The following is a 26,779-nucleotide window of genomic DNA, read 5'->3' on the forward strand; positions in this document are numbered from 1 at the left end:
GAGGAAACCAAGGAGGAAGGCCCACGAAGGCTGGAGGTGGAGACCCCAAAATGTGGGGTACGGAACAAGGCAGGCCTTCATCTTTGCGACGCTATCAGCCTCATCTGTCTCGCTTTGCACTTCAACCCAAGTGCCTGGCATGGGGCCTGGCACACAGTAGGGGCTCCCTGAGTAGCTGCTAGATGAATAGATGAGTGGGTGAGTGGATGGATGGATGGGTGGGTGGGTAGGTATCTCAGTAGATGGATGGGTAGGTGAATGGATGAATGGGTGTGTGGTAGGAGGGTAGAAGAATGAATAGACAGTTGGGTAGATGGGTGGATAGATGGATGGATGGATAACTGGGCAGGTGGTGGGTGGGTGGGTGCGAGGATGGATGGATAAATGGGTGGGTGGGTGGGTGGGTGGATAGGTGGGTGGATAAATGGGTGGGTGGGTGGGTGGGTGGTGAGGTGGCCAATAATCACTGCTGAAGGAAGCCTGGCTTCTACTGAATTCCTAGGCCTCTGGAAAACAGATTGTTCGACTGCAGGAAAACTTTAACAATAGAGGAGGAAAAAAATAGATCTAGAGGTTCCAGGGCATGAGCCAAAGTTGTATGTGACAGTGAACTTCATGGCTTCGTGCTCCTCTGAACTTCCAAGAAATCACAGAACTGTCACTCAGAGGCTGACATATGGTAAACATGCAAACAGATGCAAAGAGGGGCGGTTTATCATAAGAACCACAAAGCCCAAAGGGGCCACTTGGGGCCTGAGAGTTTTGTTTCACCCTTTGAGGCTGATGTCTTAGAGCAGCGGTCCCCAGCCTTTTTGGCACCAGGAACTGGTTTCGTAGAAGACAATTTTTCCACAGACCGGGGTGGGGGAGACAGGAGGCGGAGCTCAGGCTGGGGAGGGGGTGGGGGAGACAGGAGGCGGACGGAGATGTGAGGGGGCGGGTAATGCGAACAGCATCCACAGAACCGGGAGGAGGGAGGTTGGGAACCCCTGTCTCAGAGGACAATCGGGGCTCCCTCAGAGCTGGTTCCTGGGCTGGCTGCATCTCTGGGATTCTTGGTGGAGGGGTGGCTTAAGGCTAAGTGGGTGGGAGGAAGTGGTGGGAAGGAAGAAGGGGGAAGGAAAACTGAGGGTGGGTGCAGCGGGCCGCATCACTGCCATTTACTCATAGCGTTCACCTCCACCCACTGACAGATGAGCTGGCCCAGGGCTGGATGATCAGCGGGGGCAGAGGGTGCCCAGGGCCACCCCAGCCTGAGAACTGACCACTGTGTCCTGAGCAGACTCCCCGTGGGCACTGCCCTCTTCAGCCTTATCTTTTGCACTACGAGCAACAGCTGTTCCGCCTTTATCTGACTGGTTCCTGTTCATTCTTCCATGCTCAGCTCTGGTGTCACCTCCTCCAGCAAGTCCTCCCTGACTGCACAGCCTGAGTAATGTGCTCCCATATCCTCTGGGCTTCCCACCATTTCAGCATATGCCATGCAGCAGTGACATGGTCTCTCTACTGGCCCAGCTCCCCTGCTGGTCTGTGAGCTCCCCCCAGGACAGGGTCTGTGTCGGGCCCTTAAATGCAGTATCCCCAAAGCTCAGGGAAGTTCGGCATCCAGAAGGTGCTCATCGGGCCGCCCAGTGCCCACCCCAGCATGGCCGGGTCGGGGGCGTGGCTCACCTTCCCCCAGCTGCAGGGCGGGGTCCATAAGCTCCATCATGTACTCCACGTCCAGGAGCATCTCTGTGAGGTTGCTGCGGGCCAGCACGTACATGAGCACCGGCAGGAAGTCATCTGCCCCGTAGGGCTTTCCTGGGAGGAGGAAGGAGGCAGGAGGGGTGAGTGCAAGGCTCTGCTCAGAGCGTTCTCTGCCCAGGGGAGGGGGTGATGGCTGGCAGGGAAGGGGGTGGTCACCCCTGGAAGAGGAACCTTCCTGCTTCCTTATGACTCTCAGGGTGGGGACAACCGTGAACTCAGGCTTCTTGGGGTGACCTGTGACACAGCCAGGGTCTGGGAAGAAGGAACTGAGAGAGGTGCCCTCTGCTGGAGTGGGCAAGACCCAGCCCGTTCCTCTTTCCTGCGCCCCAGCCACCACCAGCGCTGCTTGCTCCACAGGCAAGTTCACCGCTCGCTTACTCAGGGACCCACCCAGAAGCACTGCCCTGACTAATGGCGGTGTCTTCTTGAAGGCTCCCTGTCCCTTTGAACCACACAGCTCCCTCTCCACCTGTGAAACAGAAAGCCCTCCCTCAGAAGGTCCACCGTTCGGCCTTCATTCCCTCCCAGGGGCGTCTAACCTGCGGCCCGCGGGCGCGTGCAGCCCAGGACGGCTGTGAATGCGGCCCAACACAAAATCGTCAATTTACTGAAAACATTGTGAGATTTTTTTGGTGATTACGTGTTGCAATGTATTTAATGTGTGGCCCAAGACAACTCTTCTTCCCACAAGGAACTCCGCCACAAGGCTGGACAGCTCTGGAAGCGATGCCCTTCCCTGAGGGTTTCTTTTCAAGTGTACTCGCCGCCTCTGAAAGGAAGACGTGTCCCTTCTGCTTTGTGGGGAGATGTTCATGGGGCTCAGAGCCTCTCGGAGAAGCGAAGAGGGTGGAAGGTGGGCCTTCCCGGCTGGGCTCTGAAGACTGCCCACACGGCCACCAAAACCAAAGGCCACACCTGGAGGGATTCCGACAGGGACAGAACCCCCCTGGCGTCCCTCCGTCGGTCTCGGCGTGGCAGCACAGGTGCGCTGAGGAACACGCGAGCTTGACTGAGCAGGCTTGCGTGCGAGGAATGGCTGCTGGGGTCCCCAGCTCCCTTCTCCCTTCCTCCTACCAAAGGGAGGCCAGGGCTCAGGCAAAGCTCTCCAGGCTCAGCGGGAGCTACAGGCCCAGGCCTGGCCCCAGCAGGATCACACCACGGCTGCCGCCCTTTGGGCCTTGGGTGAGACTGACCATCAGTCCAAATACATGCCATGCGATCTCCAGTTCGTTCTAAAAGTGTATTTCTTCTTGGCATGTCATATAAAGGATTTAGGTAACCATCAGGAAATACACGATAAAGCAGTAAAATCTAAATAAAACTGTGAACATCAGGACAAACATAAATTACAAGAGGCATTGTACAGCACAGAGAAAATAAAAGCACAAGCAAGCAAGAACTCACACACGAGTTCTTTTGGAGCCATGAATTTGGCTTTGAGTTTCCTGGTGGCCAAAGTGAAAAGGAAAACACAAACAGCTACATTCTTCTCATCGTCCCTGAGAAAATCCTTGTTTCTTGGGGGAACCAAATTATTTTCCTAACCCTCGGGGCAAAAATAAAATGTTCACACGTGGCTTCATTTGGGGGACCTGATTGGTGGGCTCCTACGGTACACACGAGGGTAGGTTTCACTCGGTGATTCATTTCATCGCCTCAAGGTGCAGCGCAAGGCAAACCCTTCCAGTGGAGGAAAGCAAGTTCCACAGTTCACTGTGCGTGCTCACATCTGTTCCTCATAGTCATGACATACAGTAGGTGTGGTTTTGCCCATGTCACTGAAGGAGGGGCTGAGGTTACGAGGGCTGAAGTGACTCTCCTACCTTGACCTCACTCCTTGCGGAGTCATGAGAGATACAATACGTGTGGTGCAGGGCTAGGCCTCTGGCCTCAGGCCCAGGTTCAAATTTCAGCTCTCCCATACACTAGCTGTGAACTGTGGGCAGTTTCTCCTCTAACCTTGGCAAAGAGGCTGGAGAAGGAGAAAGAAGTTTGCAAATTAAATGAAATGGTGTCGGTGGTCAGTGCTTTGTTGAGCCCTCTTGGGGCCTGGGGCAAAAGGAAAATCACATGTTCCTCCCACAGCTACTTATCAAAACATCCCCCATAGTCTGAACCAAGTGGAAAAAGTTAATGAACACCTACAGTAAAAGACATGACAGTGTGTCAAACCCCGAGTTAACTGCCTGCGTGCCATGCCAGCTCTCATAAACACACACGGGCCCAGGCATCACCCACTGTTCCCGAGGTACTGCACAGCGACACCGGGGCACAAAACAGACAATGCACTGCCTCTACTTAAAACGTTGATATTTTGTTCATCATAGAGTTTTGTGCACTCAGTTTTATTTTTTAATCCTTGCCCAGGGATATGTTCTTTTTTAAATTGATTTTAGAGAGACAGGAAGGGAGAGAGAGAGAAACATCGATGTGAGGGAGAACCATCAACTGTTTGCCTCCCATATATGCCCTGATCAGGGCTCAAACCGGCCACCGAGGTATGTGCCCTGACCAGGGACCAAACCCGCAACCTTTTGAAGCATGGGATGATGCTCCAACCAACTGAGCTGCCTGGCCAGGGCTAATTTTCATTTTTAAAAATATTACTCATCTTAACATTTGACCCAGCAATTCCACTTCTAGTTACATATCCAAGAGAAATGGAAACATGTTCACAAAAGACTTGTACACACATGTTCATAACATTATTCATAAAAGCCCAAAGGTAGAAAATGTTCATCAGCTGGTGAGTGAATAGACAAAATGTGGTCTATTCATACAACGGGACACTATTGGTTAATAAAGAGGAACAAACTACTGGTACATGCTATGACACCAATGAACCTTGAAATTATGCTAAGCGAAAGGAACAAGTCACAAAAGACCACATGTCGTACCTATTGTATGATTCCATTTATATGAAATGTCCAGAGTAAGCAAATCCAGAGACAGAAACAGACTACCGGTTGCCAGGCACCGGCGGGGGGGCGGGTAGAGGGAACGAGGAGTGACTTCTAATGGGTACCGAGTTTCTTTTGCAGGTGATAAAAATATTCTGGAATTAAAGTAGTTTAGTCATGTAATTGGTCACTAAAAACCACTGCATTATTTTTTTTTAAAACATATGTGCATACACATATATAACATACAGTATACATATGTAAAATATATATAAACACACATATATACAATTCATCTTGACCACAGAGTTTCTTGGCAGTCCCCTAAATTTTGTCAAATCTGGCCCCACAGGTGGTGCTTAGGACGGTGGCTGGCATGTAAGAGTTTGGTAAATGGCAGCTGTGACAAGTGGGCACTGGTGTAGGTCTGTGCACACAGGGAGACAAAGGAAGTGAGTCAGACCTGGTCCCAGCCATCAAGACCCTCCCAGTCTAAGGCCAGTGGCCATGCCAGGGACTATGATTCTGGGACCACAGACAATCATCCAAGGAGAGTCTTGTGTTCTTCGGCCACACAGCTTCCTTCTAGCCTGGGATGAGTGCCAGAGACTACTTTCCTCCTTCTCCCCCATTGTCTAGTCTCTCTCATTTTCATAATGACAGAACTGACTTTCGGCTGGAATGTGGCCACCCATAAGAAAAACCGCATTTCCCAGCTTCCCTTGCAGCTAGGTGCAGCCGCAGATTTAAGTTCTGGCTGGTGGGATTTGAGGAGAAAGTGATGTGTTTAGCTTTCAGGTCATCCCCTTCAAGGGAAGGAGCATGCGGATAGAGAAACCTCTAGGGACGGTGGGGTGGCAAGGGAGGAGCCTAGGTCTCCAAGAACCTCGTAGAAGAGAGGTTTCAAAACCACCTACACTGGTACATGAGAAGGAAACAAATTCTGTTTTGTGTAAATCACGGGGGGTGGGGGTGGGGGTGTTAAGAGCAGTCTAAGCCATATCCTGACTTCTACAGTAGGAAGTCCTCCCAGTTGGTGGTCAGAATAGCTAGGCCATGGCACAACTGCTCACTTACTCACTCACTCACTCACTCAAATCCTCTTATAACCACCCTATACTTCAGATCTGATTTTTCTGGATTTCAGGGGGGACCAGAAAGAGTCAAGTAAAAGAAAGGGAATGAAAGAGCTTTGAAAAAAGGCAGGGGCTCAGTGGCGAACTTCCCAGCTCCTCTGTTCCCGCTGCCCTCGTGGGGTCTGCATCGCAGCCCGAGAAGCACAAACCAGCACTGCCTCCGTGGGCTCTGAGCAGACAAGCATGTCTCCACCTTTCCACTCGCCCTGGTTTAGTTTTCCAGAGAAAGGCGTGCCTGTGGCCTGCCTTCCTGGCCTCGCTCAGTTTCTACATCTGCAAAATGGGGCCAGCAACACAGGCCCTGGTGGTCTTGCTGGGTTTCGAGAGAAGAAAAGGAGAAGAGGAGTCTGAAAGTGACCGGGAACCCACACAGTGCTCTGGAAAGGTGGGCTCCTCCTGACCTCCATGCTTTGTTTGCTCACATGGCCCCAGGTGTCCTACCTGGAAAATGAATAGGCTGAAGGGGCTGGTAACACACAGCACTTGAAAAGCAGTCAGACGCGCAGTTTGAGTCCCAGCACACTACTCACTAGCTGTGTGACCCTGGGCTAATTGCTTTACCTCTCTGAGCCTGCGTTTCTAGTCAAGTGTAAACTGACGCAGGTAGAATGATATCCTGTGGGGTTCTGGTGTGAATTCCATGCCCACTAAACACCCACTAAAGAACGAACACCCACTCTTGCCCCGGCCAGTGTGGCTCAGTGGATTGGGAATCGTTCTGCAACATTAAAGGTCCCCAGTTTGATTCCTGGTCAGGGCACATGCCTGGGTTGTGAGTTCAGTCCCTGATCGGGGTGCATATGAGAGGCAACCGATTGATGTTTCTCTCCCTCTCTTTTGCCCTCCCTAAAAAATAAACAAACACACAAAACAAACAAACAACGTGCCCCTCCCCCTTCCAGCTCTGCACTAGGAGGCTCTCTGACATGTGCCAAGGTTCCCACGCCTCCCCTGCACGGTCAGTCCTCTTTGGAGACAGCCTTCCCATAGCCTTTATGAGCCCGAGGCAGAACTGAACAGTTCCCGGGAAGATTATTTCGTTCCTGAAGTTGTTTTTCATGCTGATAACTTAATTATTCGAATCCTGGCATATACGAGATTCTTTTGTTTGATTTATGAGTTAGGGAACAAGGGGAGTCAGGTGGCAGGAACGGAGAACGAAGCCATGGCCCTGCCTTTTGGAGCGCGCAGAGAACTCACGCGTGGGTGTAGAGCTCACTGGGTTTTCAAGCTGCCTCCAAGAACGCCACCTTTTGGGGGTGCTATATTAATAACGTGCCAAGGAATACCATCAGGCAAGCTGATCTGCTTTCGAGCAGTGCTCCTCAAGCAGGGCGATTTCGCCCTTGAGGGGCCACCTGGCAATGTCTGGAGTCCCATTTTGGTTGTCACGATTAGGGGGATGGTGCTACCGGCATCGAGGCCAGGGACGCTGCTGCATCCCACCGTGCCCAGGGCAGCCCTCCGTAACACAGAGTTACTCAGTCCCAAACTGTCTCTAGTGCCAAGGCGAGAAACACGAGGCTCGAGGGACAGTGACTGAGCCGGAAGCCTGGCCCAGCTCGGGCCCCAGGTTTGAGGACTCAGAGGCGGGGGAAGGAAGCCCTCCCAGGCTGTTGCTCTGAGCTCCATGGGGATGGAGAGTCCTCTGCCCTTTTCTTTTTATTCTCTTCTTGGGAATCTGGGCTGACCTGCAGGACAGGCTTTGGGGCCCACCTCCTTGGTTCGCACCACGGTGTGTGTAGCCACCCCACTGCAGGGGACTCGCGCATCTGTCCCTCCACCTACCCACGGCACCTCTTCTCCATCTCCCCAGTACACAGAGCATGGCGCAGTACCAGGTGAATGGATCGATGAATGAATGAACGGATGGCTGGCTGGCTGGCTGGCTGGCTGCTGAGCTCCCAGCAAGGCCCCACAGCCGGTGACCTGGCACCAACGCCAAACGGCCTCTGTGGAGACCCCAGAAGCACCACCCCCCATCAAGGCCCGAGCCAGAGTGTGTATCATCATTTCCCTGGAAACCAGCCCTTGCTGGAACCTCCCCATGTCCATCAAGGAACCCACTTTCCCCCCAAGTCCTGAGATGCAAGGCCTGGGAGCCCCCCTTTTCTTCTGGGGCTCCTGCCCACGGGGGCCAGTCGGGCCGGAGCGCGGTGCGCCTCCCTTCCGATTGCTGCCTGCACTCGCTCTTCGCTCTTCCCAGCCCCTCCTGCAGGCCTGCCTCCCAGCAGAGTCTCTGTCCTTCGATCTACTCTGGGGAATACAGCTCTGATCGTGCCATGTCCCTTCACGAGAGCCATCGACGGCTCTCCACTGCCCAGGGAATCAAGTCCGGATCTCTTACCCTGACGTTCAAGGCCTTCAACAGCTGGGCCCGCAGTCACTGTCCAACATGACGGGCCCTCCTCTCCTCCAGCCACGCTATCTAGTCACCGGCCTCAGAACAAGTGCCTTGGTTTTTGCCACACTCACCTATGTGGCAAGCCGCCCTCTTTCCTTCCAAAGGCCTGTGCCTTCCGTTTCCCACACAGCGCCAACATTCGTGTGACTGCATATTTTATAAACCTTACACCAGTGAATTCCTCAAACAATGCTGTGAGCTGCGCTAGATTCGCTGTGCCTGGTTTACAGGCGAGGAAAGTGAGGCCCAGGCAAGCTAAGCTTCTTACCCAAGCCACACAGCTAGGATGTGGTGAACCAACACTTGAAACTAGTTTTTTTACTCACAATCCCATGCCCCTGCCACCTCAACGCTCCTCCTTCAAGTTTCACCTCCTCCGTGAAGCTCTCCTGGGTTGCCCCCAGCTACTGGTGGTGCTCACTCCATACTTACTCTGCACCTTCCAACTCAGGACAGCATTCTGCCTCCATCACCCCCGACATAACACTCCACTGTGCTGAATCGTGGGCCAGTCCCTGAACTCCACAGGCACATTCACGCCTCTGTGCCTTCGCAGGCACCATTCCCTCAGCCCGGGGACCCTTCCTCCTTTCCTTGCCAACTCCTCGTCCTCTCCCACACCCTCAAGCACAGCCGGCTGGTTCCTGCTCCAACTCCCACACGCTTTGGCCATGTCAGAGCCTGTTCTTTTCCTCGGCCTGTGAGCTCCCTAAGGGCAGGGGTGGAAGCTGTGTGAGCTTGGGCAAGTTGCTTAACCACTCTGAGCCTCTGCCCCCATTCCCAGTCCCTACCACAGGGCTTGGGACACCAGATATGGACAGTGGACTGAACGGAGGCCCACAGGGTTCCCATTGGACTCTTCTGTCCTGCCCAGGGTCGGGGCCGTGGTCAAGAACGCTGGGACCTGCTGTGGGCCTTAGACAGTGGTGTGCTGGGAAATGCTTAACAACTGAGTTCTATGAAGGAGAGAAAAAAAGGTCTGATGTGTAGTGTTTGCCAATTTCCATAGCATAAATATTTCCATAATGGCCCATTTCAGCTTCTATCAACACGAACGTGGAGTGGGGAAGAGACAGACACAGTTAGCTCTCAGGAGCTGGTACGAGCTGACCTCTTACATCAGTGGCCTTGGCCCCAGCGAGTCCAACCTCATTGGGAGGAAACCGAGGCTCAGGAATGGGAAGAATTTGCTCCAAGCCCCACAGCTGGTCAGCAGTGGAGCTGGGACTAGAATCTGGGCCTCTCTGCCCGCTGTGGGTGTGAGACGCCCACACAGGCTCCCTGCCCTGGGAGCTTCTTGCAGACAGACTCCAGCTCCAGGCAACGCTGCCCTGCACCAGCCGCCAGCCGGTCTCCCGGGGGCGGTCAGGGCTGCGTTCTCCCTCCTGTGAAGCCAGGAGCCCAGGACCAGTCTCAGCCCTGTGCCTGGTGGGGCCTCGGCAGCGCCACTGGGACGCTGGGCAGAACTGCAAAAAAAAAAAAAAAAAAAAAAAAAAAACAAAAAAAACCCCCTGTGATCGGATTATCTGTCTTTCTTGACTCAGAGATCAGGTCCCCCGAACTGCACCTCTGGACGCCCCGCAGGGCTGCGGCCGGCACATCCTAGGGCGCCTGCTTTCGTTCCTGCCACAGTCACACCTGTTTCCCATCAGTAGGCATGGGGGTTGCGGCGGGCGATCACATTTTGAAGGGCTCTTCTGGGCCTTACAGCGTTTCACTGGCTGGGGGATTTTGGAGAAGGAAAGCTCTGAGGCAAATGAGCTGAAACACGCTCACCTGGGCCACGTGAACGGAAAAACGCAGGATTAAAAGGCCCCCCACTCTGCCACTTAACCAGCTGAGTGATATGAGGACAACTCATGCTAAGCCTCAGTTTTCTCACCTGAAAATTGGGGATAATAATAAAACTTACTCAGTCTGATACACAGGGTGTCAAGGAGTGGCTGGGTTGAAAATTAGGTTTTCTCTTCTAGGACGCAGTATCTAAAAGACGTGTTGGCTTTTTTCTTTTCTTTTCTTTCTTTCTTTTTTTTTTTTGTCAGTAAAGGTCCAGATAGTAAATACTTTTAGTTCGTGGGCCACGTGGTTTCTATCCTAACTATTCAACTCAGCCGTTGTAACAAAGCAGCCATAGACACTGTGTAAGTAAGTGGATGTGGCCGTCTCAACAAAAATTTATTTACGCAATCAGGCGGTGGTCAGAGTGGGCCAGAGCACCCGCACTTAGAGGAAGGGTCTGTCATCTCCTTACCACTGCCCCTCAAGTCACTGGCCGGGCTCTTACTGACGCATCGACCCCGGGGCAGCGGCGGTCTGCTTTGGCCCCTCTCTCCCCGGCCATTCCCATTCGAAACCACTTCCTTTTTCCCGAAGCCTGAACCGAAGACCTCACTCCCCGCCCCCTTGGGCTCAATGCCTAGAGCGGGCTTCCCCAGCCCTGTCATTGCGGAATGAGAAAACAAACATTACACATTAATATTTGTATTAACGGAGATAGAGGCCCTTAACCCCCACCTCCCCACCCAGGCAGCAAGCACCTTCAGCGCTCCTGGACCCTCTGTGCTTGTTTATCCTAGTAGCATGTTGCTGCCTAGTAGCATGTTGCAGCACTGGATGGTGTGTTTTGCTTATTACCTGTCTCTCCCCACTAGAATGGAAGCTTTATGAGAGCAGAGACTTCACAGTGCTCACGGCTTATATCCAGCACTTCAGCGGAGCCTGGCCTGTAGTAGGTGTTGAATAAATACATTTGCTAAAGGAATGAATAGCATTTATCTCACTGCCTGGGTGTTGCTTGTTGGATGTTGTTTTTCTGCTCGAATTGTAACCATCCTGGAAACAGGGACTGGGTTTTTCTGTCAATACATGTTTGATTAACTACTGGATAAATGAAGCTATTTGCTAAAAACAGGATGGCAGGAAGCACAGAGCATCTGGAACAGGAGGCTGGAAATTTCCTTCGGCAGTGGACGTTTTCTGTGAAAAGGTACTTCTTTACGTAGAAGCTGGCTTCTCTGGCTGGTTCGCTGAGATGGGAAGCCGCCCCTCTTTCCACTGAGACCCCAAAGCCACCCTATCTAGCTGTTTGCACTTCAAGCAGATGTGGCTTTGGTCTCAGTTCTGTTTTGAGCAACGCCACATGCCTCAGGGAATCACTCCAGTTCCCTGGCTTCCTCTTTGAAGAGCTCAGCCGCAAGCTAGCCTGCCAGCCAGCCCCGCTGCGGTGGCCGCAGAGCCCTGACGCCAAGAGTCCCGGCCTGCCCGGGAGGACAGGAGGCCGCCCATGATGTGAGTTTGCCTCCTCTGAGATCATCTGTTCCCAGGACACCCTGGGCAGGCAGGAGACGCAGCGGTTTAGCACAGGACCTGGATCCAAGTCCTAGGTCGACCTCTCACCTGCCCAGGTGCGCCCTTGAGCATGCTGCGTAAGCTTGCTGAGCCTCCGTTTCCTTGACCAGAAAAACGGGATAACAAGAGCGCCTGCACCTTCTGGGTGGTTGTGACGGTTCAATAAGACAATGGAGAATCATGCGCATTATGCGTGCTGGGTTACTGGCAAGTGAGAAATGCTAGACATGGGTATTATGCAAGCCAAGAGGCTCATGTGTCTTATAATCCTCAGAACATGACATCTTAGAGGGACTCTTGTGGAGTGTTAAAAGTAAGCTGGAGCCTCACTACCTCAGCCTGGACCCTGGAATGACTCTATAGAGCACAGCCCCGCCCCCCACCCTCCTCCCATCGACTGGACTTCATGCCTGAGAAATAAACTTCTATTAAGTTGGAGACTGCAGGGTTATCTGTTGCAGCTGTGAGCGTTTCCTTACCTACTTATCTCTCTAGCCACCTAGCTACATCTATTTCAAAAACACCAGAAAGAAATCCATCAACATACTAATTGTTATTTTCCCACCATAAACATGGGTGATTTTTGTCATCAGAAATCAGTTTATATTTTTTAACATAGATTTTTTAAAAAACCCCACAGCCTGACCTCCCTCTGTCCTCTCCACCCCGAGTCGTTGCCACAGGCCTGTCATTTTATGCTCCCGGGTCTCCATCGAGTTTCCTCTCCCATCCAACCCCCAGCCTCTGCCCCGCCCTGAGCAGCCGCAGAGGCTGACCTCCCTGGGTGGTCTCCACCAGGGAGGTGGACGGCAATGGGCCTGAGGGACTTCGGGGCTCCACAACCACCCCTTTGGCCCCCACATTCCACCGCCTGGCTGTTGGGTACCCGGTCGCCCAGGGCCAGGAGCTAGGTTCCATTTCCTGAAGTATAGGGTGTTGATGCAGGCTGTTGATGGAACAGAAAAAGGCCCCCTGTTCGCTTTCGCTGCCCTCTGGGATGTTGCCTGTCCTTTATCAGTATCAAAAGAAGCTTCCTTATATTCTCTTAGGAAGAATCCCACCTTGCAAACACTGCCTTCCTCCGGCCTTCTTCCCCCTCCTCTCTTCGGGAGGAGTTCTTAGGCTTGACTATTTCTCCCCAGTAGCGGACCAGCCCTCTGATCTGAGACACTGGAGAGGTGGGAATAACTTGCCTGTCAAAGTAAGGGGACCCGTGGCTCGAGGAGTCCTGATCGGTCTCACCAAGCCCAAGGCATCCGCGAGAATCCCGGGCTGCGCCCGGCTGCAGCGGAGAGGGCCCAGTGTACCCAAAGCTGTCCTGGCTGTGAACTCCCCGCTTTGCCTAACCCGGGGCCCTACACTCACGGCCCCACACTCGTGGCCCCACACTCGCGGCCCCACACTCGCGGCCCCAGGGGAGTGTGCCCTTGATCAGGAGTCGGGAATCTTGGGATCTGTTCCCAGGCTGGCTGCTCAGTACAGTGATAAAAGTGCACAAGCTTTGGAGTGAGAAAATTCTGGCTTGAATCCTGGCCCATCTCTATCATGAGCATAAATAGCAACTACCTTTCTAGAAAAGACGGCCTGGCCCCTTACCTCAGGCCTCGTGTCTCCAAGTTAAGCCCTTTGCCCACCGTTCCTACAGGTCTGTCCAGCAGCCGGGCCCTGTCCTCATCTTTGTCTCAAGGGGGCTGCGGGTGGACCACCGGCTACTGTTGCCAGCGTGGTGCCCGGGGAGGAGGCTTCTCCCATGGGGCGAGGGGCTGGGGCAGCGCGGGAGGGGGTGGGGGATGCGCGGTAAGGGCTGACTCCTTTGAGTGGGCCTATGGGGGAGGCAGACAGGACCCAAGCTGGAGTTCTGCCCCCTGCAGGGTCGCCAACAGCTCTGGGGCTGCTGGTCTGCGGACCACCCTTTGAGTAGCAAGCCGCTGGAAGCGTCGTGTGGGGGCAGGTGAGGCGTGAATGCTTGGGGTAAAGTGCCTAGTCCTAAGATGAATGGATGTCAAAGTCGAGAGAACTGAAGAGTCTGTCGGGGTCTGGATGAAAAGGCATAACCTCTACCTCATCATGAGGAAACAAACAAAATGGGGAACTTCCATTTAAAAGAAAAAATGGTGGGGGATGGGGAGAGAAACCTGTATTCCTTAAAAAGACCAGTGTCACAAGAGGCCGATAGAGCCCTGGGCCCTGACTTCACCTTGAGCCACGGCACGGCCTGGGGCAAACAGTTCCCCAAGTTTGGCGTTCCCATGGGAAGGTCTCTGCGAAGCTCCCCTGAAGGAGCTTTGCTGGAGTGACTGGACCTTGCACCGCACCCCAGTCACATACTAACAGTGTCTTCTGTTGGCCAATGGCCAAGCTGGCCTACCTGTCTCCAGGGGACGGAGAGAACCCCTCTCCCACAGCAGCCGCCTGCCAGGGGCTGCGCAGTGAGGTCGGCATTTTTGCATGTTGTTGCTAGTATCCGCAAGCCAACAAGCGAGGCTTCGGAAGCATTAAGAAGTTTCCCCTCTTTGTAAAACAGCTTTCTCAGGTGAGGGAACTGGGCCTTCAGGGGTTAAGTAACTCATTCAAGGTGGCGCAGGTCATAAGTGACAGATCAGGAATTAGACCCAAGGCTGTGTGTCTACAGAGGTAGCAGTCCTTCCGTCTGTTCTACCACGTTCTCCACTACTACTGCTGTGGCGCATGGCTACCCAGGCTGCTTCTGCTCCAGGGCGCGCAGCTGAAGGGGTTTGGGGATGGGGGAGGGCAGTGAAACCCGGCCAGCGCTCCGTTCACTAAGGTGTGCGCCGTGGCACAGCGGGCGCCGTCCTTGCCTGCCGTCAGGAGCGCTGGGGTAACTGGACAGTAAACGGTCCCGATGATTTCCTTCCCTGCCTTCGCACCCTGAGCCTCTTCTCTTGACTTTGCAGCTCTTTTCATCAAGAAGGGAAGCCTCCTTCCTCCCCCTTCATGTTGGGCTGCTCTTGTACCTCAACAAGTCAATGGCATATTCCAGGGTGGCATTGTGCCAGTCGGAGCCAGGGAGGCCCTGAGAAGCCTTGCCGGCTTCGCTTGTTCTCCGGGACCACCAACTGCTGCCGCAGACACAAGCCCCGGCCAACCTGCAGGCGAACAAGGGCCGCGTGGCCCACCCACTCCCATTCCAGGCCAGCCAACAGCCCATCAGCCACCCAACACGTGGGCAAGGCCAGCTGGCCTCCAAACAACCCCTGCAGGCCGCAGACCACGCGCCAGCCCAGCCACGCCCAGGCCCGCCTGGCCAGGTCAGCGCCACCGTGCCACTGACTTGTGAGCAACAATAAACACTAACTGATTTAGGTGGCTGTTGGGGGATGAACCATGTCCCTCCAAAATCCCTATGTTGACGTCTTAACCCTCAGTACGTTGGAATGTGACCTTACTTGGAAATAGGGTTGTTGCAGATGGAATTAAGACAAGGCTGTATTGGCATGGAGGAGCCCCTAAGCCAACATGACTCACGTCTTTATAATAAGGGGACATTGGGACACACACGCACACGGGGAGCACCGTGTGACAGTGGAGTTGAGCTGTCACAAGCCTGGGAACGCGAGCAGCGGGGAGCAAGGCCTGGGACGCATCCTTCCCCAGAGCCCTCAGAGGGAGCGCGGCCCTGCTGACCCCTGGACCTCAGATGTCCCACCTCCGGAGCTGCGAGAAAGGAAACTTCTGTTGTGCCAGCCACCCAGTCTGTGGTCCTTCAGGACAGCAGCCTTAGGAAGCTGCTATTGCTCTTGTAACTCACAGGAAGGCACAGTACGGGCCAGCTTCCCCGCCAGCCTCCAGTTGACCAGGGCCCTCCTCTGGGACCCAGAGGCCCAGGGACTGCGTGCCCAGCTCGGCCCCAGCAGCCCTCTGACTGTGGAGGCTTCTCTAGTGCCTTCCAGAGGCTCTGGGGGCCTCGGTGGGGGACGAGTCGCAGACCCACACAATATCAGAGCCCCCTGGCAAGCGCCTCCCAAGCAGGCCCCTCTGGCTGATCACCTACCTGGGTTGCCGAGGGCCATGGAATCGTAGATGAGCTTACAGGTCTTGAGCAGAATGGAGATCTTCTTCTCGGGTGAGTAGGCCTTGTGCATGCTGGCGAACTTCTGCAGGATCTTCTCCATGACGGGTACCTCTGGCACGCTGGTGGTCACGCCCAGATCGGTGGTGGTAGTAGCCAGAATCACCAGCTGGTTCTCCTTGAGCTGCTGCAGCGAGCCGTCCTTGCTGTGGATCTCATGGAGGCGCGAGTTGATGGCTTCTTTCAGGGGCTTCAAGACACACTTGTACAAGGCGGATTCCACAATCGCTTCTGCAGGTGGGTGAGAGAAGTAGGGTGAGGACACCGGTGGCAGGGGTCCTGCCACCAGGCCTCGCTGCCTGGCAGTGTGGCCATTCCCAGCTCCCGATCCCTGGGAAAACACACTCGCAGCCCCAGCAGTTACAACCCTACGTTCTGACACAGGAGACTGTGGGGTACATTCAACAGACAGTCACGGCCAGAAGCCACTGGCACAGGAGCCCTCGGATGGATACATTGTATCTTAATGCTTCTCACAGGGTTGCCTGCTATTCACATGGGAGTTACGCAGCTGTACCTGGAGGTCCTGAGTTCCCAGTAAATGTTTGGTAGAATTATTTTTGATGCCTCTCTTCAATCCTTGAATCCACCTGATTCTAGTCTCAAAAATACAGCACACCCAGAACCTGGTTTCTCACCACTTCCAAGACTACCGCCTTGACCTGAGCTACCATCATCTCTTCCCTAGTTGCATTAGTCGCCTCTTGCTCTGGCCCCTCCCAGGCCATTGTCAACACAGAAACCAGCGTAATCCTGTTACGGCACGTTTGACCACGACATTCCTGGCTCAGAACCCTCCAGTGGTGCCCCTATCACGGACAGAAGAAGCCACAGTTTCCCTGTGCCCTTCAAGGCCCCTCAGTGAGCTGCCCCTGGGATCTCTCTCACTCAGCACCTTGCCACTCCCTTAGGCTCCCGCTGCTCCACCACCTGCCACGCTGGTTCCCGCCCCAGGGCCTTTGCACCTGCTACGCCTTTTGCCTGGAGAATTCACTTCACAGCTTTCCACACGCCTTATTCCTTCACTGTCCAAATGTCATCTTATCGAAGAGGCACCCCAATCGTCTAGTAGAGAGGGTGCCAGCCAGCTTTGATCTCCCAGCAGCTCTGTGACATGTGTGTCATTACCCCTGTCCCCACTCTGCCGACGGGCCGGCTCGGGCTCTGATGGTGGGGGCCGCACGGCTAGTTGGGGGCTGAACAAAGACTTGAACCTGTATCTACTTGACATCTGGGTGACGTCCAGCTGCCTTGGGTGACAGCAGAGAAATAGTCTTGGGAAGTCTTTTTGCGGCTCTACCCTGTTCCCAGAGGAAGGGCCTCAGCTATTGTTTCCTCATCTGCAAAATGAGGGGGCTTCAGCCCAGCCCCCCAGGGTTCCTTCATCCCTGAGAGCCGCCACCTCTCCTGTAGAGACAGACTCTGGCCTGCAGCAGCCACACACCAGAACTTCTTTTGTCTCTAATTGCTCCCTGTGCCCCATCTCCCTAATAAAACCAGGAGCATCCTGAGGGTTGGGCCCTGCCCAGCCTCTCCTGTGGGTTGTGCTTCTTCCACTTTCCCACTGGGCACATGGGAAGAACTCAGAAGCACAAGGCAGCACAGCAGTGGGGTTAGTTCGCTGGCTTGTGGGGGAAACGGGATTATCTTGGAGGATCCCACCCTTCTGCCCACCCCCAAGCCTCTGCCCGGACTGACCCAGCTCCTCTTGGGAGTGCAGGGCGGGGTCCACCAGCACCTTGAGCTCGGTGCTCTGCAGCAGGTAGCTCTTGAGCTGGGTCATCATGGTGCGGATCTCCTGCAGCATCTCGGTGCTGCAGGCCTGGCGCGCCATCATCTCCAGGCTATACACCTTGTAGTCCTGCACCAGGTTGCCAAAGTACGAGGCCTTGTCCTGGGCCAGCTCCACCACCTTCTTGTACAGCTTGCGGTTGTTGGAGAGAAAGGCGTGGAAGACGTTGGTGAAGCTCACCAGGCTCAGGCGGTGCCGCGCCTTGCCCAGGATCAGGGACGGCTTCTTCTTCACGCTGGGGCTGCTGAACTGCTCCAGCTCCTCCTCCGTGCTGCTGGTCGAGTAGGAGTCCTGATCTGTGGCCGCGGCGGGGACTCCCACACTGTCCGAAAGGGAGGCCAGGGAGCCTTTGAACTCGGGAGTGCTCTGGGGCCGGGAGCTGGCCTGGGCCTGTGTGCTCTGAGTCCTGGTTTGGGAGGCAGGGCTTTGGCCTTCTCGGGGTGGGCCAGGGGTGGGTTTCGGGGGGACTCCCTCCTCCATGGAGAGCTCAGCGCTCTCCAAGGGGCTTGGGAGGATCGAGGCCAGTTGCCGAGAGACCCTTTTCTTCCTCGGAGGCGGGACTGGGGGTTGCCGGGGTTTCTTGGGCAGCTCTGGCACGCTGCCTAGATCGCTGGCTTTGGGTGCTGCTTCCTGACCTTGCTCTGCGGTCCTCTGAGGCCCATCCCCAGGACTGTCTGAGGTCTCCTGGGGAGGCAGGCTGAGTGTGGGTGCCCTGCAAAGATCCGGCTGGTCCCACTGTGCCATTGTGCACCGGTACGTCTTCCCTTCACCCTGGTCCTCCAGGGAGACCTTCTCGGATACTCGGCGCCTGGGAGGAGCAGCAGGGACGCCCTTCTTTGCTGGCCTTGGAGGGGTGGGGGCCTGCTGCAGGGGGCTGAGGGCTGTCCCCGGCTTCACCTTTTCCTCCGTGAGGGGGCCCGGGCCTGTGGGGGGGCATGGGAGCCTCTCACAGGCTGTCATAGGGGGCTGGCTTGGATGGTCCAAAGGCCCGAGGGCATGCGGTGCCAGGTGAGAGGCAGATGCTGGAGATGCAGGAGGAAGGGTCTCTGGAGGTGCAGGAGAGCTGGGCAAAGGACAGGCCAGAGGTGGAGCAGGGGGCAGCGGAGGCCGGGCGGGACTGAGGGGATGGAGAGGGGACACTGGGGGAGGGGGTGCTGGGCGGCGAGGGGCCCACCTGGAGGTGGGTGAGGTAGAGTCAGAGGTGGGAGGCAACGGGCCAACGGGGCAGCTCCTCAGGGACCGCAGGTCGGCAGGCAGGGCACCGCCACAGTCCTCCACGAAGATGGGATTCACAAACCACAGGCGGTCCCTTCCAACGGAGAGTTCAATTTCACACGAGCAGTTTTCATAATGGGAAGCAGACCTGAGGCTGGAGGCGGGGGTTGCCCTGGGGGCTGAGTCCCTTGGGGGTTCCACTGGGCTCCCACCTGTATGCCGGGGGTGCAGCGAGGAGTCCCAGAAGCCTGTGGAAACAAGAGAGGAAGAGGCGGTCGGTCCTGGAGCCTGTCCCCGCTCCTCATCCGGGGGGTGGGGAGGTGGGTGGGGTGGGAACAGGGCCACGCAAGGGCTGGGAGGCCGTCACAGCACACACTTCACTGCTCGCCCGGGTTGTTTTGCCTTCTTGGACTGTTTTAAACCTCTCCTACCACTTCCTGCCTCGAGAGGGGAAGCCCCACAAGATCCTCCCCTGCCATGCAGGGCGTGGGGGTGGGGCCAAGCAGCGGTGGAGGGGCCCAGCCTCCGTTCTGCCCCCCAGTGTGTGTCGGCCTGCGCCGGACGGCACCAAGGACACAGGGTGCAGGCTGTAGGCAGGCGGAGGGGCCGGCAAGCCCAGCGTTCCTGCAGCTGACCAGCTCGGCCTGGTTATTTGATTTTTCTTGGCCTCTGTCAGTCATCTCTAGAATGGGGGTCCCCACGGGGAAGATGCGTTGGCCGCCCCAGTCGCTTAGTGCAGGAAGTGCACCCGCGGCCGGCGGCTGCTGAGCGCAGACCTGACCTTGCCAGTGGGGGACACCTGCCCACTGCAAAACGACTGGCTGGTCGATCTTTGTTTCTTTTTTTAAAGATTTTATTTGTTTATTTTTAGACAGAAAAGAGGGGAAGAAAAACACCAATGTGTGGTTGCTTCTCGTGCTCCCCCCACTGGGGATCTGGCCTGCAGCCCAGGCGCGAGCCCTGACCGGGAATCCAACCGGAGACCCTTTGGTTCGCAGGCCGGCTCCCAATCCACGGAGCCCCACCAGCCAGGGCTGCCTCTGGTCAATCTTGATGTTAAAATAGGAAGCTGCCCCATCCCCCCAGTGTGTGTGGGGGTGGGGAGTGTCAGGAAACGGGGGCTCCTGCGCTGCTGAGCTGAGTCCCAGCACAAGCTTTTCTCCTGACCCAGCCCTCACGGCTCAGCCCACAGCTGCAGCCACCAAAGCACATCCGTCCCTGGCCAGGTGTTGCTGGTCAGAGCCTGTCTTGTGCTGGGTCAGGGACATGGGACATCCCAGCTGCACGGGCACCGGGGGTCAACGGGCGCAGGAGTTCCTGGCTTCTGGGTGTCAAGCCCTGTGAAGAAGGTGACGGAGGCTCGGGGCCCTCCCAGAAGGGCACGGGCACGATGTCTGGGGAACCATTTCAGCGGGCCTGCAGCCCCTCTGAGCCCACCCAGGCAGCTCCGGCAGCTCCCCCTGGAGCAAGGAGCCCAGGTCTTATCCAAGTGGTTGATTTTAGAGATTCATAGCACAGACACCCTTGTTTATGGTGGGACCAGGCCTCTGGACTCTCGCCCAGAGCGCCTTACCTCCGGGAGCGATTCATCAAGAAGAAAGCTACCAAAAATAACACACAGGACAGTAACAGGAGCACACGCACTGAGTCCTGGCTGCACGGGCCACTTGCTTGACATGGATCATCCCACTGATCCGTGACCCCAGGCCTTTTGGTGTAAGTCCGGGTATCATCCCTGTATGACAGATGAAATAAGAGGCCCAGAGAGAGTAAAGAACTTGCCCACGGTCATTGGGCTGGTGAGTGAAGGCGCTGGGGTTCGGAGCAGGTTAGGTTAGTTCTAAAGGTCTGTGAGCTCAGCCACGGTGCTAGGCAGCCCTCCTTCATAGGAACTTGCAACACTTCCTATCTCAGCTGCTGGGCCAGCGTGAGTGAGTGCAGGGCGGTGCGCACCCCAGAACTGGGGATGTGGTAAGAACACAGCAGGCTCTCGACACTGGAAGACAGCAGACATCAAAAGGTGGCTGAGGGCCGTGGGTGTGTGCCTGCCCTAAGGGCGGGCACGGTCATGGACGAGGGCGTTTGCCCCCTTGTGGGCCAGGGGACTGCAAACCCAATCAAGGCGAACGGGGCACAACCCCAGGACAAGGGGCTGCCGAGAAACTGACAAGTGAGCCTGCGCATCCCCTCTGAGATGAGACCGTGACAGGGAGGACCACAGGGCTTGTGGTTCAGCCCTGTCCTGGGCAGAGACCCTGTGTCTGGCTAGCTGTCTCCACAATAACAAGGATGACAAATTTTCATGTGACTCTTTCCAATTTGCAAAGCTCTGTGCACCTCACAGCCACTACCTGGGCCTTGCCCTTAACTTGCATGGGCAGCTACGGACCCACCCATGACTCCTGGGTGCTCTGCGTCGAGACCACAGCTCTTCTGGCCTCAGGGCATGAGCAATGGAAGCCCTGTGCCTGTCAACACAGCCCCCATAACACTGCCTTCTTCCAAGGTCTAGCCACGCAGCCAGTCTGACTCAGGGGTGAACTGGGCAGCAGCCCCACATGTGAGCAGAGGCCCCCGATGCTCACCTCCAAGTTCCCATAAGCCCTTCCTTTGGGTGAAGGTGGATGTCATGGGTAGATGATAAACAGAAGTGGCCACCCAAGGCTGGGCGCTTCCACTGTTACGCACCAAGATCAAGGCCATCGGCTGCCCTCCCCTCCTTCATTCTCTTTCTGTGGCACCACGCTGGGTAGATAGTAGGCCCCTGATTGCTACTTGTTCAGAATCACTGCCAACCCTTTAACCTGGCTTGAGGCCTGTGGGATCTGAATCTGTACATCTTTTCTAGCATCACCTGCTCAGTCTTCACCCCGTTCTCTGCTGCTCCCTGAACACGCACGCCCTGGGCCGCCCCATCAGTCCTGGCCAACGCTCTTCACTCTGCTCTTTCCACCCCCTCCACCTGGCAGACTCTTACCCAGCCTTCGCAACTCGGGTCAAGGGCTCCCTGTTGGGCGGCGCCTTCCTGGCACACTCAGGCCTCCCCTACACTCTCTGTGCTGTCAGGCGCTGGTTTTGTCTGACTCCCCTCTACCCCTGCCAGACTCTGAGCCTCCAGAAGGCAGCCGCAATGCTTCATCCATCCGAGTATTTCCAGCGCCTGAGACAGGGCTTGGTACAGAGCAGTGGCTCAGCCCTTTGGCCTGCGCACGTGCATCAGCTTAGCCAGGGTGCGGAGGCAGGGCTCTGAGGAACGGGACGCAGATGAGGGTAGTTCTGATGGTGAGGCAGGGACCACCTGAACCGCGGGAGGATCTCTAAAGGCAAGAGAATGAAGAGGCAAGGCAATGAGAGGAGGGCCGCGGTGCTCCCGCAGTGGACAGACCACCAGCCGGACAGCCTGCCTCAGGATAGCAAGGTGGGTCCATCAGGCACAGATTTAAAAAAAAAACCAAAACACAACCCATTTTCTACAGCTCAGATTTGGGTTCTGGCAGGTGTGGAGCAGGCACTGGGGCTCAGGGAAATGGGCCTGGGGCCTGGGTGACCAGGAACTGCTCCCTGCCCCTAAGGCTGGCCTTGAGGGGGCGGGGGACGCTGAGACCTGAGGGGCTGCCCTGTAGGGTCTGGGGCCTGTTAGGGAACTGCAGTGGCAGAGCAAGGTTTTATGCTAAAAAAAATAAAAGGGAAGTGGGTCACTTTTTCTGCCGCATGCTGAGTGCCCAGGCCAGAGGAGAAGTGGAACGCTGTCATGCAACCCTAGTGGTTGGCAAAGCGGCGGACGTCTGTGCCTAACGGCGCCACGCCAGGCCTTGGCTCCGCTGCGGGGTCCCCTCAGGACCCTGCCCTCACTGCCTCTGAGCTGAGCTCGGCCTCCTGCGCCTGATACGGAGGTGCCTCTTGCCAGGTCCCCACTCCTCCAGTCCTCAGAGGGCCGGGGCCAGTGGCAGGACAGAGAGGGCAAGAGGAAAGGCAGCCAAGTACCCCAGGTGCCAGGGAAACAGCGCAAGAGTCCAATGAGTTCAGCACATAATATTTGTGGCATCCCAAAGATGGGCTGCTGGGCAGTCATTCAAACTTGAGGTCTCAATTAATTTCTAATAACTAGGAAAATTCTCATTGTAACTATAAAGGAAAAAGCATATTATATACCAACTGGGAAGAGCTATAGAACATATGTCTTTTCTAAACATATTTAACATGCTGCAGACAAGTCAGAGAACACTGGGAAACCTTAGTCACCCCTGCTCTGCCTAGATCCCTTCCACACTGAGATCAGCTGTATGTGGTTTGGTGCTGAATTGCTCCCTATGTGAGTTTTGTAGCCCCAAGATTATTCCTATGCAGCCTGCCCTTTCAAATGCTGGCTTCTCTAAGGGCAAGTTCCGGGTTTCCGCCGTCTGCTCCCGAGCGGGCGCTCCGGGCTGCCACGGGGCGCCGAGCCCGCAGACCGTCGGCTGCCTCCCAGCAACGGCGCCGTGCTGAGCAGCAGGGCTTGCAGGGCTGTCGGGGCATTTACTGCACGTTCAGCTCCTGCTCTAAAAAGTGACGGGGAGGCCAGAAAAAACATTACTGCTAACACCTGTGATGGGAAACACACCTGCCTCGTGAACTTATTCCATGTAGGCTGGTGTGGCCACTAAGGAAAGCAGTAGGGAGGGTCCTCACAAAATTAAAAATGGAGCTGCCTTATGACCCAGAGAATCCACTTCTAGGAACTCGAGTGTGAAGAAACTCAAAACGCTAATTCGAAAGAGCATGTGCATCTCCGTGTACATTGCAGCATTATTTACAACAGCCAAGATTTGGAAGCGGCCCAAGTGTCCAGACAAGTGGATTAAAAAGTTATGGAACATTACTTGGTCATAAAGAGAGAATAAAATCTTACCATTTGTGACAGCATGGATGGACCTAGAGGGTATTATGCTAAGTGGAATAAGTCAGAGAAAGACGAATATCATGTGATTTCACTTATATGTGGAATTTAAAGAGCAAAGCAAACAGAATAGAAACAGATTCATGGACACAGAGACCAGGCTGAGGGTTGCCAGAGGGGAGGGCGTTTGGGGGACTGGGTGAAAAAGGGAAAGGGATTGAGATGTAGAGATTGGTAGTTACAAAATAGTCATGTGGGTGTAAAACGCAGCATAGGGGACATAGTCCATGATAGTGTAACAATTATGTATGGTGCCAGGTGGGTCCTGGAAAATCCTGGGGAATCACTTTGTAAAGTATATGATTGTCTAACCACGACTCTGTATAGCTGAAACTAATGCAAAATAATACTGAACACAAACTCTACTTGGAAAAATAAAACCTTATTCCAATTGCAAGATGAGCAGGTGGGCATGCGGCTGGATCTGAGCCTGGCTGGTAGAGGGGCGGGGGAACAGGAACTGGAAGTTAACGAGATGCTGGGTGTGGCCACCGGGAGCCGGCCTGCGCATGTGGGGAACCCCTGTGCCCACAAAGTGCGTCTCATCCGCTCCCTTTCTATGAGATTCCCCAGTGTCCTTTCACTAGGTCCCCTTTTGTCTACACCAGTTTGGTTGGGTTTCAGTTCTGTGCCACAGGAGTGCCTCGCCTAGAACAATACGTGGCACACTAGGCACAGTGCTGGTGCGTCCTGGCCCTTGGCAAAGGCTGCTCTTTGCATATTTATGATCACAAACTCAGGGAAGGTTGGCGGGCCTCAGGCCTGGACGTCTCCCAGCCAAGGCCTTGGCCCAAGTGTGCCCTCAGCTCCGGCCTCCATCCATGTGGGCAACGGACAGAACCAGGGAAGAACTCCTCGGATGATGACCCTTGCTTTGCATCCTTCAGCCCTTGGGGACATCAGGTCTGATCAGAACCTCTGGTTCCTAGGCTGCCGGGGGCCTTACGGGGTTTCACGTGAATCCTCTTCTCCAGAAGTGAGTGCCCACAGACAAATCTGAACTTCCACTAGCTTCCCAGATGGAGACCCCTGCCTCCATCTCGTGCCCAAGGTCAAGCTCTCTGTGATAGAAGGGCTTGTCTATTCCAGAAACGAAGGTGCCAGGGATGCCAATGGCTGTAGCAAACCGACCGCCCTCTCCAAGGGCACCCTTCCCAGGCCGAGCCCATCCATCTCGCGTGCCCTGCGCCCGGTCTCAGGCTGGCCGGTGGCTGCTCGTGGCGAAGACAACCAAGAAGGTCAGGAGTGGCACCGAGGGGCCGCTGGGACGCTGCGCTGGGGGTCAGAGAGCCCTTGGTGCTCGTCCCAATTTGTTTGCGTCCCGCCTGGGCACCTTGACACACTTCTCAGCTGTGCTAAGACTTGATTTCCTATCTTTAAAACGGGGACACAGAGGTTACACAAGACAGTGCTGAGTGCCTTGCGGTGAGCACGTCATCTGTGCTAATTTAGAGCTCGGGGGCGATGTCATTTGGACTCTGAATTACAAAACTCTCACTCGTCCCACATTCAAACTTCTGGGAGGGTAAGAGCCCAACAACGAGAATATCTGGGGGTGAGATTCCGTGTTTATTCCCACTATCTACGGAAAACTGGCCCTGAAGTTTACAAAATGGGTAAGTCAGACCTAGGAGAGTCCCAGTGAAGAGGGACGGGCAGCACAGGAGAGTGGGGGTGCGGCAGCCAAACTGCCTGGCTTAGGTCCCAGCCCTGCCACCGACTGTGTGACACTGGATGTGGTACTTAAGCTCTCGTGCCTCAGTTTCCTCTGCTGTAAAGTGGGGATTATTACAGCAACAAAACCTACTTTACAGGACTGTTTGAAGATCTGCAGGTCAACAGGTTAGAACGGAGTCAGTGCTCGTGAAATGTTGACACCCAAGACCTCGCCAGGCCTACTTCCTCATTTCTGACCGCTTTGTGGCACCTCCTGCATCGCTGCCCAGAGGCCCCTCTGTGCCGTGGACAGCAGCCTGGCCCGGGAACCAGCGGCATCCTCTCTGACCTCAGGTGTGCCCCTAACTGCGTCGATGACCCGGTTCTGCCCTCTCTGTCATCGCTTTTTCCCTTCGACCCACCCTGGTGAATGGGGCACTACCGTGTTCCAGGCACCGTGCTCAGCCGTGTATGGGCCCGGTCCCGTGCGTGGTTTAGTCTTGATAAAAATCTATTGTTTAACTGCTTTGTTCAAAACCATGGCCAGGCCTCTGCCCAGGAGCTGCAGCCCTCAGAAGCGTCTGGCCCGGCTTCCCAAGGGCCAGTGGGATGAGGCCCTTGTCAGCACTCAGCAAAGCCTGACACATGGAAAGGGAAGAGTGGATGTGAGATCTTCTCACTGTTATGTGGAAGGGCTACAACCAGAAACCCCCTTGTCCTTTCTCCTCCTTTCTTTTCCTTTCCCTTCTGCATCCCTCAAAGGTCAGAGGGTAAGGGGCAGGCCAAGGGGGGTGGGGGGCACACTTCAGTTCATGATCACGTTCACCCTGCTTTTTCTTTTGACAGGGAGGTGGCTGTGGCAGCTCCTGGCACTCAACTCTCTGGTCACCATTGAGAAGGACCTTCTGAAGGGGCATCTGCTTCAGCCTCTCCCAGGGCCATGCCCTGACCAGCCCAGCTCCCTCAGGCCTCCCGGGCAGCTGGTAAAAGGCTCCCCTTTGGAGACTGGGAGACTCTCCCTGCCATGGAGCTCAGCAGCCTGGGGCAGGCGGCGGCTGGCCCCACGGGAGCCGGGACTCAGGATCCAGCCTGGACTCAGCCTGCGAGGCCCTCCCTCCGCACAGGTGGTCAGCAGGGGCAGCTCTAGGGCCCCATTTCCTGAGGCCCCGCTGCCACCCAGGCGCTGAGAACGGACTTACCCAGGCCCAGGTCGGAGATGGTCTTGAGGTCCGTGAAGCTGCTGGCCTCGAGGATGGCCTGCGGCAGCCTCAGCCTGAAGGGCAGTAAGTCTCTGCGGAAACACCAGGGGTTGGAGATGATGTCTGGGGACGATGGGTGCATCCCTTCTCCAGCCCCCATAGCCCCCCAAGCCACAGCCCGCAGAGGGAGAACCCCAGCAACCCCGCTGGCTGCTGGCGTCTCCATGACAACTGGACACTTTCCTGCGGGGGAGGGGCGCAGCCCTGAGGCTGAGGGAGGACCCAATCAGATCCAGGTCCCGGGCCAGCACCAGGGACCCAGAGATGTGGGGGAAGCTCCATGGGAGTGAGGAG

At 55.7% G+C, this 26,779-nt stretch overlaps 1 protein-coding gene across 1 annotated transcript in view; it reads right to left on the reverse strand.

Annotated features, from left to right (window-relative positions):
• The window catches only part of RIN3 (Ras and Rab interactor 3), a 108,885-nt gene that overhangs the window by 8,499 nt on the left and 73,607 nt on the right, over positions 1-26,779 (reverse strand). Inside the window, exons 5-8 of the mRNA XM_054567115.1 lie at positions 26,426-26,517; positions 17,326-18,882; positions 15,550-15,858; positions 1,672-1,803 (exon numbers count right to left, since the gene is read on the reverse strand). Of these exons, the coding sequence (XP_054423090.1) occupies positions 1,672-1,803; positions 15,550-15,858; positions 17,326-18,882; positions 26,426-26,517 (2,090 nt within the window). The remainder of the gene's footprint in view (positions 1-1,671; positions 1,804-15,549; positions 15,859-17,325; positions 18,883-26,425; positions 26,518-26,779) is intronic.

This window comes from Pteronotus mesoamericanus, unplaced genomic scaffold, assembly GCF_021234165.1.
Source record: "Pteronotus mesoamericanus isolate MK-2021 breed Mesoamerican mustached bat unplaced genomic scaffold, CSHL_Meso_final contig_182, whole genome shotgun sequence".
NCBI lineage: Eukaryota > Metazoa > Chordata > Mammalia > Chiroptera > Mormoopidae > Pteronotus > Pteronotus mesoamericanus.